The 20,115-nt window shown below is 55.9% G+C and overlaps 1 protein-coding gene across 2 annotated transcripts; it reads right to left on the bottom strand.

Annotated features, from left to right (window-relative positions):
• Positions 1 to 1,496: 1,496 nt before the first annotated feature.
• On the bottom strand, positions 1,497 to 19,677 carry CSK (C-terminal Src kinase). Of its 2 annotated transcripts, none has more exons than XM_066278179.1 (13): positions 19,063 to 19,677; positions 6,181 to 6,260; positions 5,726 to 5,839; positions 5,498 to 5,610; positions 4,995 to 5,214; positions 4,189 to 4,282; positions 3,924 to 3,989; positions 3,741 to 3,840; positions 3,558 to 3,648; positions 3,071 to 3,144; positions 2,784 to 2,979; positions 2,586 to 2,672; positions 1,497 to 2,345 (listed from the first exon to the last, which is right to left on the bottom strand). In XM_066278179.1, exons 2-13 carry the CDS (start codon positions 6,193 to 6,195, stop codon positions 2,163 to 2,165), a joined length of 1,353 nt encoding a protein of 450 aa, XP_066134276.1. In that variant the 5' UTR covers positions 6,196 to 6,260; positions 19,063 to 19,677; the 3' UTR covers positions 1,497 to 2,162. The 2 variants fall into 2 exon arrangements, with proteins under 2 accessions (XP_066134276.1, XP_066134277.1); XM_066278180.1 differs by lacking the exon at positions 19,063 to 19,677 and adding an exon at positions 13,570 to 13,589.
• Positions 19,678 to 20,115: the final 438 nt, after the last annotated feature.

Raw genomic sequence — 20,115 nt, 5'->3', positions numbered from 1 at the left:
CAGTTTCAAAGGCATGCTCAAACCTCAACATGCCTTCAAGAGAACTTAAGATGTTCCCTGGTGCAGAGGTGCACCTGCCTCCCACCGCCATCTTGCTGGGATTGGCATGGTCTTGGCTCTTTTCTCCTTCACCCTTGCACCAAGTCCATCGCCAAACTTGGGGAGTGTGACTTCTCACTGTTCTCCCCCATGGACTAGTCCTTACTGTGCTTCCTTCAGACCCTCACCAGCAGTGAGAGTGATTGTTTCAAAAATATACATCTAATAAGTCACCATCCTGCTCAGAACCTGTTGCTGGCTCCCCATGGCTCTCAGTGGGATAAGAAGCCAAGCCCTCACCACAGCTTCACTGAAAACTTTTTGGGCTCATTGAACACCATCACCCATCTTCTCAGAGCCTGGAACAAACTGCCCCAAGTCCAGTCTCAGCATCTCTTCCTGGAATGCTACCTGCTCTCCACACTTCCTCATTCTTCCTATCCCAGTTTACAAGCTGCCGCTTCCTGGAAGATTGCCACCTTCTTCCTCCTAATCAAAGACGAGATCTGATTCCCAGGGTATATGTTCCTTTTATAGCAGACTGGTTCTGCCGTTAACTGTCTTGGTGACTGTCTTCCTGTGAGCTCTGCAGGGTCTACTTTGTTCACAGCTGAACCCTAGTCTTAGCTCACGGCAGGTTTTCAAGTATTTGTTGTTGAATAAACTAGTTTTAGAAAAAATGACTCCGGCAGTGTGCAGGACAGGTTGGGGGAGGTAAGGAGGCAGCCATGTGAAACCAGGGTGGGGGTGGGAAATACTGGGGGACCTCAGTACCGGCACAGGGCACACTGCAGTCACAACCTCCTGCTGATTGCAGCCCTAGTGGACAACGGGACCTCCGGCTGCTTGTCTCAGTGAAGGAAGGGAGCCTTCCCCTAACCCCCGACCCTCTGCACTGACAGCTGCCCTCCAGAAACCTGAGGGGAAGAAAATGCCATGACTGGTCCTTATTCTCCCTGTGCCCCCCAGAGGCAGCCATGTCTGCATCCTCAGATACAGGGTGGGCACACAGCTGGGGTGGGGACGGGGCAGGTGCTCTTACATCTCAGGGGAACCGTGAGGACCACCATCATCTCAGAGCCTCTCTTCCTCTCCCTCCAGGGTCAGCATCTTCTCTATTTTGCTTCTTACCAGAAGTAGCCAGGACCCCAGGCACTATCCTGTGGACAGGGCCCCAGAGCCCAGACGTCTCAGGGCAAACCTGGGCTACAGCAGAATGGCAGGGGAGGGCAGGTGGAGAGAGAGCCCACGGCAGACACAGGACTCTCGCTGGTGCAGCTGACACAAAGCGGCAGCCACCTCTTCCGGCCGTGCTCCCTGCCCGCTCCACTCACAGGGCAAGCACAGCCCCACTCACAGAGACAAGAGGATGGACTTGGACAGGATGGCATGGGGACAGGAGACAGGGGATGGGGGACAGGCAGGCTCGGCAGAGTAAGCGCCGAGGCGGAGCAGCGTTGTCCTCAGGGAGTGGTTTTATTACGATTCCATCTCACAAGGCAGGCGGCGGCAGCACACACAAGCTCCAAGCCCCTGACAGACATCTGCCTCGGGCGCATGCAAACAGTGCAACATGGTCAAGCGCAAACACGGGGCGACCGAGGCGACATGGGACATGGAACACAAAACGGGTAACAAGGTTGGGGTGAGGGGTCCCTGGAGAGGGGCCTGGTGTCCCCAACCCTTGTGGGCAGGACAGGAAAAGTAAGATTCGTACTTCTTGTAAAATGCCCATTTGTTGGGTACTTTCTTTCTCCTTATCTTGAAAAACAATAAAAAATAAGCACATAGAAAAAAAACCTCAAAAAAAGGAAAGGAATAAAACTCTAGGAAGGTGAGAGATGGGAGGCCAGGGAAGCCTGACTGTGGTGGGGAATCCGTCTCCTGCTCCTTAGCCTGCTCCCTTCTTGGCCTCTCAGTGGGCTCCCCAAGCCCCAGCAGTGGGTCCATGAGAGAGGTGCCAGGCCTAGGTAGGGTCCCAGGGGGAGCTGGAGGGAGTACAGACTGGGACAGAGGGAAGAGGCCCACTGGGCTCAGTTTGGATTTGGGCCCAGCGAGTGGGGCGCGAGGCCCACAGTCCTTGTACATTCAGTCCCCGAGCCCAGGGCCCGGTGAGCCGGCCGTCACAGGTGCAGCTCATGGGCTTTGATGTGCTCGAGCTGTTCACGCAGCTGTAGGAAGGAGGGCCGTGTGGCGGCATCCAGCTGCCAGCAGTTCTTCATGACCTCGTAGACCGCGGACGGGCAGCTGTCGGGGGCATCCATCTTGTAGCCCTTCTCCACCCGAGGGATGACATCCTTCAGGGGCTGTGGGCAGATGTGCAGTATGAGTCTGTGCAGGACCTGACCTCTGGAGGGGACCCTAACTCAGCACCCTCTTTAGGGGTCCCCTTCAGCTCAGATCCAGGCCAAGGCATAGCTGGGTAGGTCCTGGGAGCACCCCTGAAGCCTCTGGGCCTCAGGCCAGGGAGGCAGGGCTCAGGGAGGCCCCACCCTGCCCACCCTTCCCATGGCCACAGCACCGCTCCACCCTGGGCCCGCACTCACAATTCTTGGATAAGGCACTCGCCCAAAGGAGTAGATTTCCCAGAGAAGGATTCCGAAACTCCACACATCAGACTTTGTGGAGAATTTCTACCATGTGGACAGAAAAAGCTGTGTCAGCTCCTGGAAATTTGGGTGTGGGGTGACCCAGGACCCCTGTCCACTGCTGCTCAGGACCAGGGGAAAGAGAGGCCCACCCACCTTTTCTCTCAGGGCCTCAGGGGCCGTCCACTTGACTGGCAGCTTGCCTGTGTCCTGGGTGCTGGAGGCCTCCTTAGTGAGGCCAAAGTCGCTGACCTTGGCCACGTTGTCCTCCGACACCAGCACGTTCCGGGCGGCCAGGTCCCGATGCACAAAGTTGTTGCCTTCCAGGTACTCCATAGCCTCGCAGACGTCTCTGGGGGTGAGCCAGCCACACGTCCAGTCAGACGGGCCTCCCAGAGTGGGGTGGTGGGTGAGCCCCCCCCCCCAGAGGCTGCTTCACTCACAGGGAGAACTTGAGAAGACAGTCTCCGCCCAGCACTGACCGACCCCGTGACCGCAGGTAGTCCACCAGGCTGCCCTGGGACAGGAGAGACAGATCATGGCCCAAAAGTCAGACTTGCCCTCCAGCCCTTGGGGACAGTGGACCTGGGGCTGGGTGAAAGGTAGCACCCTAGGGAGGTGTGAGGCACAGGAAGGAGCATGGAGAAGGTGGCATGGGTACTAGGTTCTACGTGCTAGACACTGACTGCTCAGCCACTGTCATGCACCATCTGTGACGTAAACTTATTAGGGTTTCCATTTCACAAATGAGGAAACTGAGGCTCAGGGAGGTGATACAACTTGTCCAAGGTCACAGTTAATGAACGGTGAGCTGGGACAAAAGCCATGCCCCAGGGACTTGAAAGCCCAGCCAGAGGGTAAGGGCTGAGAGCGGGGCGGACAGCCCTGTGTTCAGTTCTAGCACAGGGCCGGTCTTGGGCTGGCGCACACCTTGGCCATGTACTCGGTGACGATGTAGAGCCCGCCTTTCTCCTCTACGATCACCCCCAGCAGCTGTACCAGGTTGCTGTGCCGAAGTTGCCTGGGGCGGGACGCAGTGATCAGAGCCTGCCTGGCCCCCTCCTCCCGTCCCCGTGAGGTGTCACTTCTCCACCCAGCCCCGGTCCAGCTCACGTCATGACTGAGGCTTCAGCCAGGAAGGCCTGCGCAGTGGCGTCGTTCTTAATGCACTTGACAGCGACTTTGTTCCCTCGGTAATCGCCCAGCATCACATCTGGGGGGACAGAGTTGGGGGTTGTTCCCAGACTCCCCATGGTCCCTTGCCAGCACAGGGGACTCCCAGCCCCTCTTGCTCACCTCCAAACTCTCCCTTCCCAATGGTCTGCAGCAGCTTCAGGTCCTTCATGTTCAGTGCCCAGCCGCCTGGTGGAAGGAAAGGGGGTCCAGTGAGGAATGTTGGGGCCAGAGCAAAGCTCAGAGCAGCGGTGACAGAGGCTGAATGGACTACAGTGTGGGGGGTCCCCTGGAACCTCTGGAGGCCCTGTAGGACAAGGCAATGCCAAGAAATCTGGGCAGCAGGAGGCAAGTAGGAAAGTAACATCTGGGAGAGAATGGCACTCACTGCGGAAGAACTCATCCTGGGCGGCCACTGTGCCCTCCATGACCTTTGGCTTGATGAGGCGAGTGCAGAGTCCATCTGCATCAGAGGTGTAGTGCTGCAAGGGACAGGGCAGGCCATCACCACCACTCACATGTAATGCCCAGATCTGACCACCAGAGGGTGGCAGAGGCTCATCCCACCCAGCCTGGAGTAGCTTTGGATGGGGAGGGCTCCTTATTTCTGGCCAGGCTTGGGTTAGGGAGGGCCACTCCACACCCAGTTGCTGGACAGATCCCCCATTGTTGCTGCCACTCTAGTCCTCACCAGCATTCCCAGGCAGAAGGCAAGCCTGGACTCAGTCCAGATATCTGCCTGGTGCCAGGCATGCCCAGGACCCTCCTACACCTGCCAGAGGCCAAGCCAGGGCTGACAGAGATGGCCTCAGGAACTGCAGGGACACGTAGGAACATCCTTGCAGGAGCAGGAGCCCAGGGGACCCTGGCCATGAAGGTGTAGCTCAGGAGGACGTGCTTACATACACACACTTGGGCATGCAGTTCTGTCAGTGGCAGGAAGGAAGCTAGTTTCAGCGTCATACAGATTCAGATTAATTTAAGTCCTGGTATCTCCAATTTACAGCTGTGTGACCTCAGGCAAACCTCGGAACAGCTCTGAATTTTTGTTTCCTGTCCTATGAAATGGGGATAGAGCCATCCTCCTCGTGGCGCAGTGGCACTGTGGAATCAGAGATCCTCCTGGCACACAAGAGGTGCCATCAAGGCTGTGTGCCAGTCCCCAGATGGGATGGTCGGGAGCAGTGGGCTCACCTCCACCAACTGCATGAGGTTCTCGAAGTACACCTCCTCGTCGATGCTGAGCTTGCTGGCATGATACATGATGCGGTAGTGCTCCACCTTGCCATCGCAGCTCACGCACAGTGTATAGTCACCAGGGTAGTTGGTGCTCTCCCGCACCAGGAACAGGCCCGTCTCCGGTGGGCACAGGAGCCGCTCTGCCTGCTCCCGTGTGATCTTGCCATGGAACCAGCTAGGGGACATCAGGCCAGGGGTCACAGTAGCCCAAGCATGTGGAGCCTCATGCCCCTGCCAGCCTTGTCCTACATCTGCCAGGCTCCACTTTCTGAAAGCCCTCCTTCTGCTCCCACTCTTCCTCTTCAGTCTGACACCCACGCCCTTCCCCTTATCTCGAGAAGCCCTAGGACATTTCAGCCCTTTCCTCTGGTCTCAACAGACTGACTCTCTTCTGAGGGAACAAGGACTCCTCATCCTCCCTCTCCCCCAAACTGGGAGGACCCCTTAATGGTACTCACGGCATGAGGCTGAGTTTGGTGCCAGCCTTCACACCCTCCCGCTTCTGCACATAGTTGGCTGGGATGATGCCTTCACGGCCCACCTTATTCTTGGCTTTGTACCAGTTGGGGTCCTGGGGAGAGGGCGGCCCAGACACATTCTCAGGCCCATCCTCCCTGGCAAGGAGCCAGGACCCAGAGGGAATGCCTGGGAGAGGGTGGGGGTGGATGTGTGAGATTTCTGATTACCTTGGTGACAGCCACAATGGTGAGCACGTCTCCCTTGCAGAACGGGAGGTCCTGCTCAGCGGTGCCATGGAAGTTGTACTTGGCAATACATTCTGTACCGGAAGGCCAGGTAGCCTGCAGGACAGGCAACAAGTGGGTGGATGCCACTGGGGGCCCCTCTCCACCCACCTGCCCACAAACCCTTGAGGTCACAGCTCTTGGCTGGCCACCACAAGCCTGGTGAGGTGCCACCTCCCACAAGAACTTTGGGTTCCTTCGGACTGACATTCCCCCACCGCCCCAGACCTGCGCTCCCTTTCTGAGGGCCCCGTGTGACAGGGCACCCTGGGATCCTACTTGTTGAAAGCCAGGACTAGGAAAAAGGGAGAGAATTCACCTGAGCCTTCTCTTCTGCTCCACATCCCCACAGGAGAGGTGGGGATGCTCAACCACGCCAGACCCTGTCCCCACGGTACCTGTATTGCTGACATCTTCTCAGAAGATCTGGCGTTCCCGTGTCACAGGAAGGCCGACGTGTCACTTGGTACCATGAGAGCTGTGGAGAGGAAAGGACGGTTGAGGATGAGTGTGAGGAGATGGCTCCACCCACTCACTGAGATCCCACCCCTTCTCCACAGCAATGTGAAGAGGTGCCGAGGAGTCCAGGGCTGGGGATGGCAGTGAGGACAGCTCGTCCAGACTTGGCAGACTGAAGGCACTGATGCGGGGAGTGGCAGGAGCATGAGGGCACTGAGGACCACCAGGGACAGAGGAGCACTGACCCTAAACCCACAGGAGGCCTTACAAACCTAGAGGTAAAGAAGGGTCAGGGGTTGAACAACACCAGCAACACCAGTGCCACCTGCCTCACTAGCCCCAAGCCTGATGCTAGCTGACTGGTGCCTGGGGGAGGAGGGCGCAGGGCATTCTGTGAACCTGGGAAAGGTGGTGTGTGACTTGGGAGAGTCAACTGTCCTAATGGGCCTCTTTGTTTCTTTGCCTATAAAAACTTGCCCAGTCATGGCATACAGACCCTGAGGCCTGGCTCTCCCACTTCTGGGTGTACATCTGAGAGAAATCAGGGCAGACGTCCACTGAGGCAGGCACAGGAGTAGCTGTTGTAACATGGCTCACAATCAACCTCATACTGGAAGCTGCCCAGATGCCTCCCAAGGGCCAGATGGATAAACTAGTACATCCACCACATGGGTCACTATCACGGTGCATGCCAACAAGCCACAGTGGTGACACACTTCTAAACCTGATGCTGCCTGAGAAGCCAGACCCAGACAAGCATGTGCCATGCCATTCCTTGAGTATAAAGTTCAGAATCGGGCTCATCCGCAGTGCAGAATAACGACTGCCCTGAGAGGAGGCAGTGATAGGAGGGAGCACCTGGGGGCTTCTGAGTGCTGCTTAAGCGACTGTCTGAGCCCATTCAGGAGTGGGCTCACACCATGGCAACTCATGGAGCTGGGCCTGGCATCAACCTTGCAGGGTGCAGGGGCTTCAAACGCCAATGTCAGGAACTGGGGTTTACTTCTGAGGGTCATGGGGCCTGAGGCCTGAGCAGCAGGACGTGTAGTCTTGGAGACCAGGAGCCGGGTGGACCACCACCACTTCTAGGCCTCACTTCTGGTTCTAGACTCGGGCAGACCTGACTCCATTGAGTGTGCAATGTGGGTGAATGACTCAACCCTCTAAGCCTCAGACCCCTCACCGTGAAAGTCAAGGACAAGCTTCCCAGCAAGCTGGCTGTGGGGGAAGTGGGATGAGGCCCTGTACTTGGAAGTGTCTGGTATAAACCTCCACTTCCTTCCCTTAAGGCTAGCCCATGAACCTCTGCCATCTGACAGGAAGACTGAAGCCAAGAAGAATGACCCTTGTCCTCCCCCCCCATCTATACAACTGAGCCACCTCGAGTACAGAAACCACCTCTCAGGCTCTCGTGGTTTGCACTGAGGAAGCTGTGAGTTCCTTACCCCCATTTTATGGAAGCAGAAACTGAGGCTCACAAGGTTGAACAACTTGTCTGTGGTCACACAGCTAGTGAGGTTGACAGCCCAGACCTTGAACTGGGGCCTCCAGTCTTCTCCTGCTTGTACTTCACATCCCATGCTGCCCTGCCCCCCACAACGAGCCCCTGCTGTGGGGCTGGAGGTTGTGGCACCATTAGTCACCCTTCCAGGTGTCAGTTTGTAAACACTCCCTTCCCAGCCTGCAGCTGCCACCGCCTGCCCACCTTGATGATAATAATAAAAATAATAACAGGCCCTATCTCCTGAGTACTTACTCTGTGCCAGTCCCAGTCTCTGGTGCATTACAGCTCAAGTCCTCTCACCACTGAGAGAGGCAACCCCATTTTACAGATAGGAACCCCAAGCCAAGGTCAAAAGGCACAGGACCTTGCCTGAGGTCACACTTTGAGTGACCATCTTGCACTGCGGACACCTGAGCCCTCAGGTGTCACCTACCTCTGGGTCTCCCTGCCCTCCCCCCCATGCCAGGACCACATTGGCCTCAGAGAAAGAAGCAAGGATGATCAGAGAAAGGGGAGAGCCCAGGCAGCAGTCACCTGGGTGGGTTTCCTCAGGGGGCTGGGCTTATAGAGTGAGAAGCAAACTTCTCCCCTTTGCTCTGTGGGCTGCAGCTTGGGGACCCAGTGCCTCCAGGACTGGCCGGCTGTGGCTGTCTAGTACCTCAGCTCCACCTGTTGTCCACCTGCTGCTCCCCTGTCACCTTGGCATCCCCCCCCCACTCTATCCAAGGAAATTCCACTCAACCTCCAGGGCAACATGGAAGAAATGCTAGTGCTGAACATGAGCCTAAACATGCAGGGGACAGTCCATGCAGGGCTGTCTGCAACAGTGAAACTGGAGACAGGCTTTGTGTCTAGTAATAAGGGGCCAAGAAAATAAATGACCAGATATCCATCATTAAAAGGAACACATACTCTAGCTGATGGGGCCAGAACAGATCTCTAGCCGACGGTGCACACAGTCTTCCTGACAGAGTTAGAAGAAACGGCAAAAGCCAGCTCAAACCACTGATGGAGAAGCTGCTAGAAAGGATTCCAAGCAGCTGCCTACCGATTAATCAGAAGAGGAAAAAGCTTCCCATTAGAAAGACGTGGCAGACACCTCGTTAACCAAATGGTCAGATTAAGCATCACCAACAACAAGAGGACACCGAGTGCCTTCTGCTATGATGCCCTGAGGAGGACACAGATTCTCGTGTGGCATTCCACAGAGCTGTTGAACCTGACTCTCTCAGGAAGGCACAACCAGATGGAGCCCAACAACTGGCCTAGACTCTTCAGGCCAATGTCATAAAAGACAAATAAACAAATCAAAGGCTGGGGAACATTCTAGATTACTTAAGATGAAAGAAACATGACACAATATGCCTGACTGGATAGAGCATCGACCCGGGACGCTGAGGTCCCTGGCTTGAGACTGCTAGGTTGCTGGCTTGAGCACAGGTTCACTAACTTGAGTGTGGGGTCACAGGCTAAGCACGGGGTTATTAGCTTGGCTGGAGCCCCCAGGCAAGGCACATATGAGAAGCAATCAGTGAACAACTAAGGTGCTGCAACTATGAGTGGATGCTTCTCACCTGTCTCCCTTCCTGTCTCTCTGGTCTCTGGAAAAACAAATATAACACAACAACAAAATGATAATTATCTGAGGTGATAGATATGCCAGCTGACTCTGCTGTGGTAATTTTTTTGTAATATGTACAAGTAGCAAATCATTACATTGTACATCTTAAACTTACACTGTTACACAGCAATTACATGTTGATAAAGCTGAGGTGAAAAAAAGAGACATGACAATAAAATTTAGTGGGTGATTCTAAATTGGATTCTGGATCAGAGGGAAAAAAATTAACTATAAAAATCATTTGGGAGGCCTTGGCCGGTTGGCTCAGTGGTAGAGCGTCAGACTGGCATGTGGGAGTCCTGGGTTCGATTCCCGGCCAGGGCACACAGGAGAAGTGCCCATCTGCTTCTCCACCCCTCCCCCTCTCTTTCCTCTCTGTCTCTCTCTTCCCTCCCACAGCCAAAGCTCCATTGGAGCAAAGTTGGCCCGGGCGCTGAGAATGGCTCGGTGGCCTCTGCCTCAGGCGCTAGAATGGCTCTGGTTGCAACAGAGAGACGCTCCAGAGGGGCAGAGCATCACCCCCTGGTGGGCATGCTGGGTGGATCCCGGTCGGGCGCATGCGGGAGTCTGACTGCCTCCCTTTTTCCAGCTTCAGAAAGATACAAAAAAAAATAAAAAATAATAAAAAATAAAAAATCATTTGGGGACAGTTGGGGAAATGGAACTGCTGGATAACATTAAGTGTGACCACAGTCCTCTGATTAAGTAAGAGATCCACGCTAAAGTACTCAGGAGTAGAAGGTAGGATGCCTGCAACTCATACTGAAATCTATCAGCAAATACATACGTAGACACGTTTGTGTAAAAAAGGTATACATGTACTTGTTATGCTATGAGTTCAGCTTTTTTTTTTTAATAAAGTTTTTACTTTTTAAATTTTTATTTATTTATTTTTTACAGAGTCAGAGAGAGGGATAGACAGGAACAGACAGACAGGAATGGAGACACATGAAAAGCATCAATCATTAGTTTTTCACTGTGCGTTGCGACTTCTTAGCTGTTCATTGATTGCTTTCTCATATGTGCCTTGACTGCGGGCCTTCAGCAGACCGAGTAACCCCAGTCAGTGACCCTGGGTCCAAGCTGGTGAACTTTTGCTCAAGTCAGATGAGCCCGCACTCAAGCTGGCAACCTTGGGGTCTCGAACCTAGGTCCTTCCACATCCCAGTCCAATGCTCTATCCACTGCGCCACTGCCTGGTCAGGCGAGTTCAGCTTTTTGGAAGTCTGAAGTACTCCAAAGTCATAAAAAGAAGAGCCAGGTGCTGGACTTCATCCATGGTATATTACAACTGGTTTTTCAAGGTGACACAGTTCCTCCCTAGACTCAGATATGCAGATTATCTCTGACAGATAGAAGAAACTGGTAAGATAAACTGCTTCTGAGATGAAGAGGGGTAGTGAGGACTAAGTTCAAGGGAAATTTACTTTTCACTGTATATTTGCTATTTTGTCCTTGACTTTTTTTTAAAAAAACTATATGGGCCCTGGCCGGTTGGCTCAGCGGTAGAGCGTCGGCCTAGCGTGCGGAGGACCCGAGTTCGATTCCCGGCCAGGGCACATAGGAGAAGCGCCCATTTGCTTCTCCACCCCTCCGCCACACTTTCCTCTCTGTCTCTCTCTTCCCCTCCCGCAGCCAAGGCTCCATTGGAGCAAAGGTGGCCCGGGTGCTGGGGATGGCTCTGTGGCCTCTGCCTCAGGCGCTAGAGTGGCTCTGGTCGCAATATGGCGACGCCCAGGATGGGCAGAGCATCGCCCCCTGGTGTGCAGAGCTTCGCCCCTGGTGGGTGTGCCGGGTGGATCCCCGTCGGGCGCATGCGGGAGTCTGTCTGACTGTCTCTCCCTGTTTCCAGCTTCAGAAAAATGAAAAAAAAAAAACTATATGCATCTATCACCTTCCCCCTAAAAATTAAGAGTGAAAATAGATAACTTTCTGAAAGCCACCTCTGCTGGAGGCTTACCAGGGTCCCCAGCTGTGCCGGCTGGCCAGGACCTCCACAGCCTCTGCATCCCGGGCTCCAGTAAGGGCCTCACTAGTCCTGGCCTGGGAGTTCTCAGGAGAGGAGGCTGGGCCCAGAGTGCTGAATGAATGAATGGACAAACCAAGGGAGGGAAGGGGGAAGCTAGGCCATCTGTACTACACTGGAGTCCCATAACCCAAGGGACTATATTTAACCCCAAAAGACAGCAGCTGTCACCCCCACCCCCACAGGACGAGGGGACAAGAAACTCTGTAACTTTGTGAAGTAAACACTTCACCCTGACTTCCTGCCCCAAACCCTGCTCCCAGCAGTCCCTATGCTGGGGTCCTGGGAACAGGCTGGGCATTGTGCCCAAGTACTGAGGTCAGTGGCCACAGCCTAAGGCAGGCCTTTCTTGGGAGCCCAGGCCTGTGGGGGTGGGAGCCCAGAAACTCCTGGGCTGCCATTTTCCTCCTCTGGGGGTGGTTTTAGACCCCTACAGTCAACCATGTGCTGAGGGCCAGGGTAGGTGAAAGGGCTCCTCCCCTACCCCCTCCCCAAAACTCTACTGCCTAATGGGGCATAGGAGCCTTCAGTAACTGTTTATATCCAGCTAAAAATACCCGCTGAAAGGGGAAGTGCACTAGAGACCTGGGGGAACTCGGGGGCCACAGCCCCAGAGACTCTGGTTCTGCCACAGGACCCAGCTGGAGCCTGGGAGGTGGGGCCTGGCAGCCACTGGAAGCATCAGGCAGGCCTGCCTTGCCTTCTCATTCTTTGAGTCAGTTTTTCAGGAGCCTCTCTGTGCACTGGCCCACCCTGTGCTCGCTGTGTTGGAATGGGCAGGAAGAGGAAAGGGCTCAGGAGGTCTAGCCCTTGGGGCCCTAACAACTCCACTCAACGCCCTAATAGTGTGCAGACCTGCTCCTGTTTTGCTGATGGTCAGTCATGGCCAGGTGTGCTCTGTGCCTCAACAGACAGGATAGACATGGGCAACCTGGGAAGGGTTTCAGAAGGGGAGGGGAACTGGAACAGGGAGGCCCGTAGGTACTAGCGACTGGAAAGGGTGTGCTAGATTGGGCCAGGCTTCAGACTCCAAATTGTGGTCCACAGGGAGTTCATCAGGCTGGAGAAGGCTCCAGGTGGGGGCGCACAGTCTCTGGAACCAGCCCAGAGGTTTCTGACAGGTCATGGGACAGGCACAGCAGAACCAAATTTCTATGTGGGCACACCCCTCTAAAAGGGCAGTGCACCTGAGGAGGGTGGGTCCCTGCCAGCAGTCGGGCTGGTTTGGCAGCAGTCAAATCAACCCTACCCCTGGTTCTGCCAAGTACACCCAGGCTGTGGGCACTGGGGCACCCCTAGCCAGACACCAGACCAAGGGGATGAGAGGTTTTGGCTGAACCAGGCAAATGGTCTCAGAGCCCTCAGCATCCCCACTGCACAGATGTCTCAGGACTGGGCAGCAGAACTGGGCACAAGACCCTTAGAGATGCCTACACTTCACCAGGGATCAGGGAAGAGCTGGAAGTATGCCCCACCATGGCTCTAGTGTGCACTGCCTGACCCCTACCGCAGACTCCCTCAGCCTTCAGTGCCTCTTCCCTAAGGGGAGGTACCTGTTTAATGGCTGAAAAATGTTAAAAAACAAAATTACAGTAACTTACAGGCTTTTTTTCCTGCCCCCAACAGCTGGCTCAGTGGGACTGGGAGTCTCCTCTAGCGGTTTGGGATTGAGGAGGCCAATCCCCCAGGCCCCCTGAAGCTGGAGACTGATACTCCTGGCCCAGAAAGGTTTCTAATTACCATTCAGGGGCCTAATTACCTACATGCATTGGGCAGCAGGGACCAGGCCTCCCCAAGGCCCTTCCCAGTATGGGCGTGGTCATGGTGTTTGCATCTTTATTTGCCTGTACTTACCTACAACCCTCTCAGCACTGACCTCCACTAAGCCCTGAACAATCATGGCATGTCCTCATTCCTCACTCAAAGTCTCTTAGTCATGTTACAGGTGGGAGACTGAGGCCCAGAGGCCCATGAGCTTTCTGGAACTTTGGCTCCAGATGCCTGGTCTCCACATCTCAGGATGGGACCCACAGGACACACAGCTCAGAAGGGAGAGCAATGGGGGCTGACACAGGGCACACGGCGGCCTTACTGCTCTTGTGAGGGGGAATGGGTTTTGATGCCCTTCCCCAGCCAGATGGGCTGTAACAATGAAAGCACAGAACCTACCAACCCACCTTGAGTTAGTCACTTAATCCTCCAAGAACCCCGTGAGACTGGACCACTGATCTGTCTGACAGAGGAAGGACCACCTCTGGGCAGGGTCACCCAGGGTTCCGACGCGTAGAGAAGGCAGTTGAGCTCGGATCTGCCTGAATTTGGTGTGTGGGGGGTAAGCCTCCCACCTTTCCTTGGGCAGGACAGATGATCCACTGAAAATGGACAGACAGGTGAGGAGGGCGGTTAAGGGGAGGTCTGCCCAGAGTGTGGCTCCCAACTCTGGAGAGCATAAGTGACATCTGTGCCCACTTCTTGCCCATCTGCCACACTCTGCCTTGCACAGAGAGGTCATAGTGCAATGAGAGAAGCCAGCAGCCCAGGGATGGCACAGGCTCCCAGCAAGGACCTCTGTTCCAACCCTGCCTCTTCCACAAGTGCTTCTTGATTTTCACGCCCTTCCACTTAAGGAAGCCCTCCGCTGTTTCAGCCTACGAAGATCCCCAGCTTCTGAGCTCCCCCCAGTTCTGCCAGGAAGTTGGAACCACAGGCCTCCCCTAATTGACTCCTCTCTGACTCGAGCCTCTCCTACTGGCCAGCAGGGGAGCTCTCAGGGTTCCTTTTCCCTCTTCCCTCCAGTCTCCCTGAAGCATGGACAGCACAGGCCACAGATGCCTGGGTATGAGGTGAGGACCAGATAGATGCTGGACAGGACTGAGAAGCAACGGCCAGGGTGAGTAGGCATGGGAATGACCCCCAGGTTTTCACCCACCAGCAAGGCTCCCGACTGTGCAGAGGGCAGGACAGGCAGAGGAGGCATCAGGCAGCCTCTTCTGCTTGCTCCTGCAGCTCTGGGTCCAGACCACGGAAAGGGTGGGGGTGGGGATAGGGGAGGCGGAGGGAAGCTGCGGTCTGAGGCCCAGCCCCACTGAGGCGTACACAGCGAGTGTGATGAGAAAAGCTGCTCTCATCACAGTGCCTCAAAACCAGGAAGAGAAACTGGCAGCAGAAAGGGTGAGATGGGCTGCGTGTGGTCCTTGGGTCCCTGGGGGCATGCCAACAGGAGCTCCTGGAAGGCTGCTGGACATACAACTTTGCCCTCAGTTTCCTTTCCAACGGAAGAACGGGATTCCTTCCCTGGTCCTTTCTGTCTTCCCCAGGTGGTGCAGGCTCACCCTGCTTGATAAGAGACCTACACTTGGTGGAACAGTCATGACACCCCCTCCTCCAGGAAGCAGGGGCTTGGCCCCCAAAGTCAGCCTCACCTCACCCCGTTTATCCCTAGCCACATAGGGAGCACGCTAGCTCTCCCTTCACCAGCTCGTTATTTTTAGGTCTGAATTTGACTTTAATCATTACTTAGCAGATTCTATTTCTAGCCCTTGGATAGAGGGACAGAGAGGAGGAGTGGAGAGGGAGAGGAGGTGGAGGAGAGAGGGAGAGGAGGAGAGGGGAGGAGGCAGTGCTCCCTGCCTGCTGTGTGTGGGGTGGCCTACTCCTCTACCCATCCTGCCCAACCAAGGAGGGAGAGACTGAGAATCACCTAAAGGGCTTACCCCAGCTGGACCAGCATCTTGGAGAGGACCCCACCCTGTGACCTCATCCCAGCCCAAGCTTGGGACAGGAGGGTAGTTGTAGTTCCCACTTTCCCTGCACCCAGACCAGGGAGGAGGGAGACACTGCACAGGCAGAAGTCTGGCAGCCAGAGTCCAAGGCCACATGCCTGGGGAACCTTGGCATTGAACAGACCACCTCGGGGAGGACCCTCTGCTTAGGTTATAGCCCTGGGCCATTCTAGGGTCATCTGGGGTGATGGTCTCCTAGGCCCAGGAGTGACAAGCTGAATCTCATTTCTTCCCACTGCCCACAGGGTGGCTCCAAGAGGGCACTCCCAATTCTCCAGTCCTTACAAGAGCAGAACAAAAGGAAGCAACATAACATCAGCACACACTCCGGTTAGGCCTGCCGAGGAGTAGGGCACTAACGCACAAGACTTTCCCGGGGGTTTGTGGACCATCTAGGTTCCCTTTTCAAGCCCTGCCAGGAGGCTCAAGAATCCCTGCCTCCCCTACAGCTTTCTTCCCTCCCCTGGCCACTGGGAGAGAGAGTGGGAAGATGAGGCTGGCATGCCTGTCCCTGGGTTGGGGCTCAGAATGCCTGGGTTCCTTGCCCAAATCTCAATTTTCCCAGGGAAAGTGGGCCTCCATCTCCACTGGGAAGCACAGGGCGAGCCTAGGAAGCAGCTGCGCCTCACAGGAGAGGCCTCATCCACTCAGCTCTGTGCTGGCAGGAGAGAAGAACAGGTAGGGTCAGGTTCCAGAAACCAGCCGGAGCCAGGCCATGATCTGGGACGGCCAACCACAGGGAGATGGAGAGGGGAAGCTAAGGGAGGCAGGAGTGGACACTGGCCAGGGAAGTCCAAACCCTCGGGGACAGAGAGCTTCAGAAGGCTCCTCAATGCCCTTGTCTAGGTGAGCCATCAGCCAAAGCTGCCCCAGATGTCTTCCCCACCTGTCGAGGTATCCTGTGATGGGCACTCCATCACAGAGCCAACCTCTCCTGACAGGGTGCCTATGGGGACCAGGGGCTGTGCCAGGCACTTTCTGGCACCTTGGTTAGTTCACACTGTCCACACACTACCCTCTGAAGCACATATCATCCCTGGTGTGTACATAAAGGAACTCTGGCTCAGAGAGTGACTTGTTCAAGGTCCCTCTACCGGGGCCTGGAACCCATGTCAACTGGGTGCCAAGTGGCCTGCTCTCTCTCCAATACTCCTGGCTTCTTCCGGGGCCTGTACCAACTACCACTACAGCAACATTTGGGCAACAACAGTGCAACATACTTAGTAAGAAGGTCTGGGTGAGAATGCTCGGGCATCTAGTTAGAAAATTCTATAGCTTTTTAGAGGCAAAGTTACACAGACTGTATAGCAACATGAGAAAATGCCCACAGACACAGTATTATATGACAAAAGGTACCTGACCTGTGGTGGCGCAGTGGATAAAGTGTTGACCTGGAACACTGAGATCACTGGTTCAAAACCCCAGGCTTGCCCAGTCAAAGCACATATGAGAAGCAACTACTACTGAGTTGATGCTTCCAGCATCTCCCCTCTTTCTCTCTTATCTTTAAATCCAATTAAAAGAAAGAAAAAAAAAGAAAAAAGGTGTCATGGCTTGCACATTCAAATGACAACAGCACTGAAGGGAATAAAAACCAGGAAAGACTGGCAGGGAACTCCAAAATGCTAGTCACTGTGTCACTGTGTTGGGAAAGAAATAGTGGGTGATTTTGTTTTGTTTTCTAAATTTCCTGTAGTGCTGTTTTGTTACTTTCTAAATTAAGAAACTAATACACACAGTTTTCTCACAATGAGTTCTGACTTGCTTTCCTGGGCCCCACCTGCCCTCTACCCCAGCTCTGGTCCTTGTGTCTGGGACATCTTCTACTACTGGATGGCCTTTCCGTTATGAGGCAGCCCCTTAGACACGTTAAGGTCTTTCCCGACTGCATCTTTCCCAGGACAAACACCTCTGTTCTTTGGGGATTACGTGTCAAGGCTTTGAAATGCTTCAAAAGATGAAACCCAGAACCAGACCTGATCAGGCCACCTGGCAGTTTGTTGGGGTGGCCAAGTACCACTGTGTATCCTGGGCATCGCCCCTCCCCCCTGCCTGTACTCTTGGCTACACTATAGTGGCTCAACTGCTTGGGATCTGGAGTCCCCTGCAGTGATGCTGGGGACCATTTTCTGGTCCCTCCTGACCCCTGACCCAACGCAGAGATAAAAATGAGCCATTTCTGAGAGGGAGGAAGGCACCATACTCATCAGGAAAGAAACACATCCCCGCACACGTGCTGGCCTGTAGCCAGGCCCTTTCCTACGCTTCAGGCGTCAGGACCCTGGCCTCACCAGTATAGGTCACAGTTGGTTGGTATAGAAGTGCTCAACCATGTGAGGCACCAGCCCAGCCCCTCAGGTGCAAAGGAAGTTATAGGGCTAGGTGAGGCGAGACTCACAGGCCCGCCATATCTAGATCCTCTCCACTGTACGTGTCAGGGTGACCAGAAAGAAACTTTAAATCAAGAGCAGAGGCCTGAGCAGGGCCCCAGACATAACTTGGCATCCTCCAGAGAACCATGTACCCTTTCAGATGAAAAGGACTCTGCCCCCTTTCATGTGCAAAAGAACCCTGCGCTTCTGTTGCTTTTGCCCTGTCCCTGCTGAGGTCTCACCAAGAAATACACTAGAACCCCCCCAATGTGGGGAGCTTGGAACAGGCCCCTGGCAATGCTCCCATACCAAGGCTGTAGGGCGCTCCCTGTGGAAACCGGCTCTCACCTTACCTTCTCCATTTGGGTCCCATTCACATTCTGAACTTGACCACTCCCATGTTAGCTGAGACAAAGGTGTGGGAGGGCTAGGTCGAGACTGACCATCAGACTATTTCAGCTCGGCCTAGGGCCACACAGGACAAACCCCCACACATTCACGACATCCCCTTCAGTAGGACCTAGCCTTAGGCACCAGGGGGAAAACCCACAGGCAGTGCAAACACTGTCTGAACCCATACTCAGTAGACCTAGGGCCGGAAGTCTTTTCCCTCCTCCCCAGCCCTGGGTAGGGGAGCATTTGCTCACAGCACAGGGTCTCTTGGGACAGGTAGAAGCCTCTGTTCCTAGTGGGTGAAGGTGGCAGCCTGGATGCCTGTCACCTACAGAAGCCCTCCACCTGTAGAGGGTGGGGAGTGGATAGGATAGGAAGGTGGAAGGATAGCCAGCAAAACTCTGTCAGAGGCCTGGGGTAGCAACTTCTCCCTTTGAGCCTCAGTTCCCTGGTGTACAAAAATGGGAGCGGAGGTGAACCCTTACTTAAGCTTCAAGAATCTGGTGGCTGGACATGCCCTTTCCTGACACCTAGCCTGGACCCTGAGAAACCTTGGAGAATGGGCTGACCAGACTGTCAGGAGGTGGGGGCATAGTCCTAGTGCCCAGTGTTACCTCCACCTAGGTCAGAGGCTCTGCCCAGTGTCCCCACCCAGGGGCCAGAGGTCCCTTGGTTTAATCCTGATATTCTGGGAGGCTGAGGGTGACAAGCTCAACCTCTGGGCCTGGGCTTCCTGGAGAAGGCAGGGCCTCAGTGGGGGAATGAGGGAGGGGTCAGGACCTGGCAGGTCAAAGAACCTGCGGAGAGGCCCTGGCCCAGGCTGACCGCCAACCTCTGGGCTCCAGCCAGCTTCCCCACATGGGGGGAAATAAGAGGACAGACTCTGGGTGGCTCTAGAACAGTCTGTGGAACTTATAGGGCAGTATCCCTCCTGTGCTCCCCTCCCAGCCGGGCTGACAGTGACTCCCAGGAGAATTCGAACCCGAGAAGGAGGGGGAAAGGGAGGTGGGGGATGGGAGCGGACGCAACGGCAGCTGCAACAGAAGCAGAATGGGAGACTTCTACCCGCCTCCCCCGGGGTAGCACTCGGACACCACCTCCTCCAGGCCTGCCGGGCACTCACCTCTCTCGGGAAACTGCGGTCCGAGCCCTCTCGCTGAGAGCATCAGCGGCCTGCGGGGAGGTCCATGCAGCCACGGGAGCGGGCAGGGGCGCGGGGTCCCCAGGCGTGCGGTACAAAGAGGTGTAGGTGTACACAGAGGGAAGGAGGGCGGCCGGTGGAGGCAGGGGCCAGCGCGCGGCCGGGGTCAGGGGGAAAGAAAGGCGGGGGCAGGGAGGCGGGAGGGAGGGAAGGAGGGAGCAGGGGGGGGAAACAATGTAGCCGGCGCGGCCCCGGCAGAGTTCCGCTTCCGATTGCCGCCGCCAAGATCCGGCTCTGGGACGCCGCGCCGGCTGCCGGGGACCGACAGGGACGCCGGATCGGGGAGGCGGGCTCCCGCGCTCCACGCCCCGGCGGCCGCGCACTGGCTGGGCGGGGGTACCCCCGGACGGGGACGGCCCCGACGGCGGCGCGGAAAGCAGTCGTCCCGCGGGGACCCCACCCCGGCTGGACCCCGGGCAGCTCGCGGGGCGGGCGGCGGCGGTTAAGCTCGTCTCGCCTGGGGCTCCGCGGGGAGGAAGCTCGCAGGCCTGGCTGGAGGAAGCGCGGCCCGGATCCTCCGCCCGCGGCAGCGCGCGCCTGCGCGAGGGGCCTGCTGGGCGTGCAGCGGGGCGTGGGCCAGAGGCGTGAGCTGGCCGGTCGGCGCCCCCTGCCGGGCGCCGGGGCGCACTTGAGGGGTGTGTGTGTCCGCGCCCTGCCCCCACCAGCCCGCCTGCGCTGCGGGTTCAGGAGGGTCCGGCCTGGGAGCCACCTGCAGCCTCCTCTGGGTGCAGCTCCCCGATGTAGAAGCTACTGAGTTGGGCCGGGGCCCCTTTCTGACCTGCGGGTGCAGAGGGAGCCTCCGTCGCAGCAGTTAGCATTCACTCTTACCTTTCCAGACATTCAATGGAGCTGGCGATGTGACAGCCCGCTATGGAGCCTACCAGTGGGACCCCTTCACGACAGTCAGGAAGATCTCAGTAATAAGACGGGATGGCCTAGCAGACAAGCACAGAGAAATAATGGATAGTACTGAGG

Source organism: Saccopteryx bilineata, chromosome 4 (genome assembly GCF_036850765.1).
Source record: "Saccopteryx bilineata isolate mSacBil1 chromosome 4, mSacBil1_pri_phased_curated, whole genome shotgun sequence".
Lineage (NCBI taxonomy): Eukaryota > Metazoa > Chordata > Mammalia > Chiroptera > Emballonuridae > Saccopteryx > Saccopteryx bilineata.
This window is presented reverse-complemented; position numbering and strand designations above follow the sequence as displayed.

What these genes read in the sequence shown, in the direction of transcription:
- CSK (XM_066278179.1), bottom strand. An exon ending in CCATTGTGGCTGTCACCAAG is followed by an intron (nt 5,611 to 5,725) that starts GTAATCAGAAAT and finishes CCCTCTCCCCAG; the next exon opens with GACCCCAACTGGTACAAAGC. An exon ending in GCTGAAGCCTCAGTCATGAC is followed by an intron (nt 3,649 to 3,740) that starts GTGAGCTGGACC and finishes GTCCCGCCCCAG; the next exon opens with GCAACTTCGGCACAGCAACC.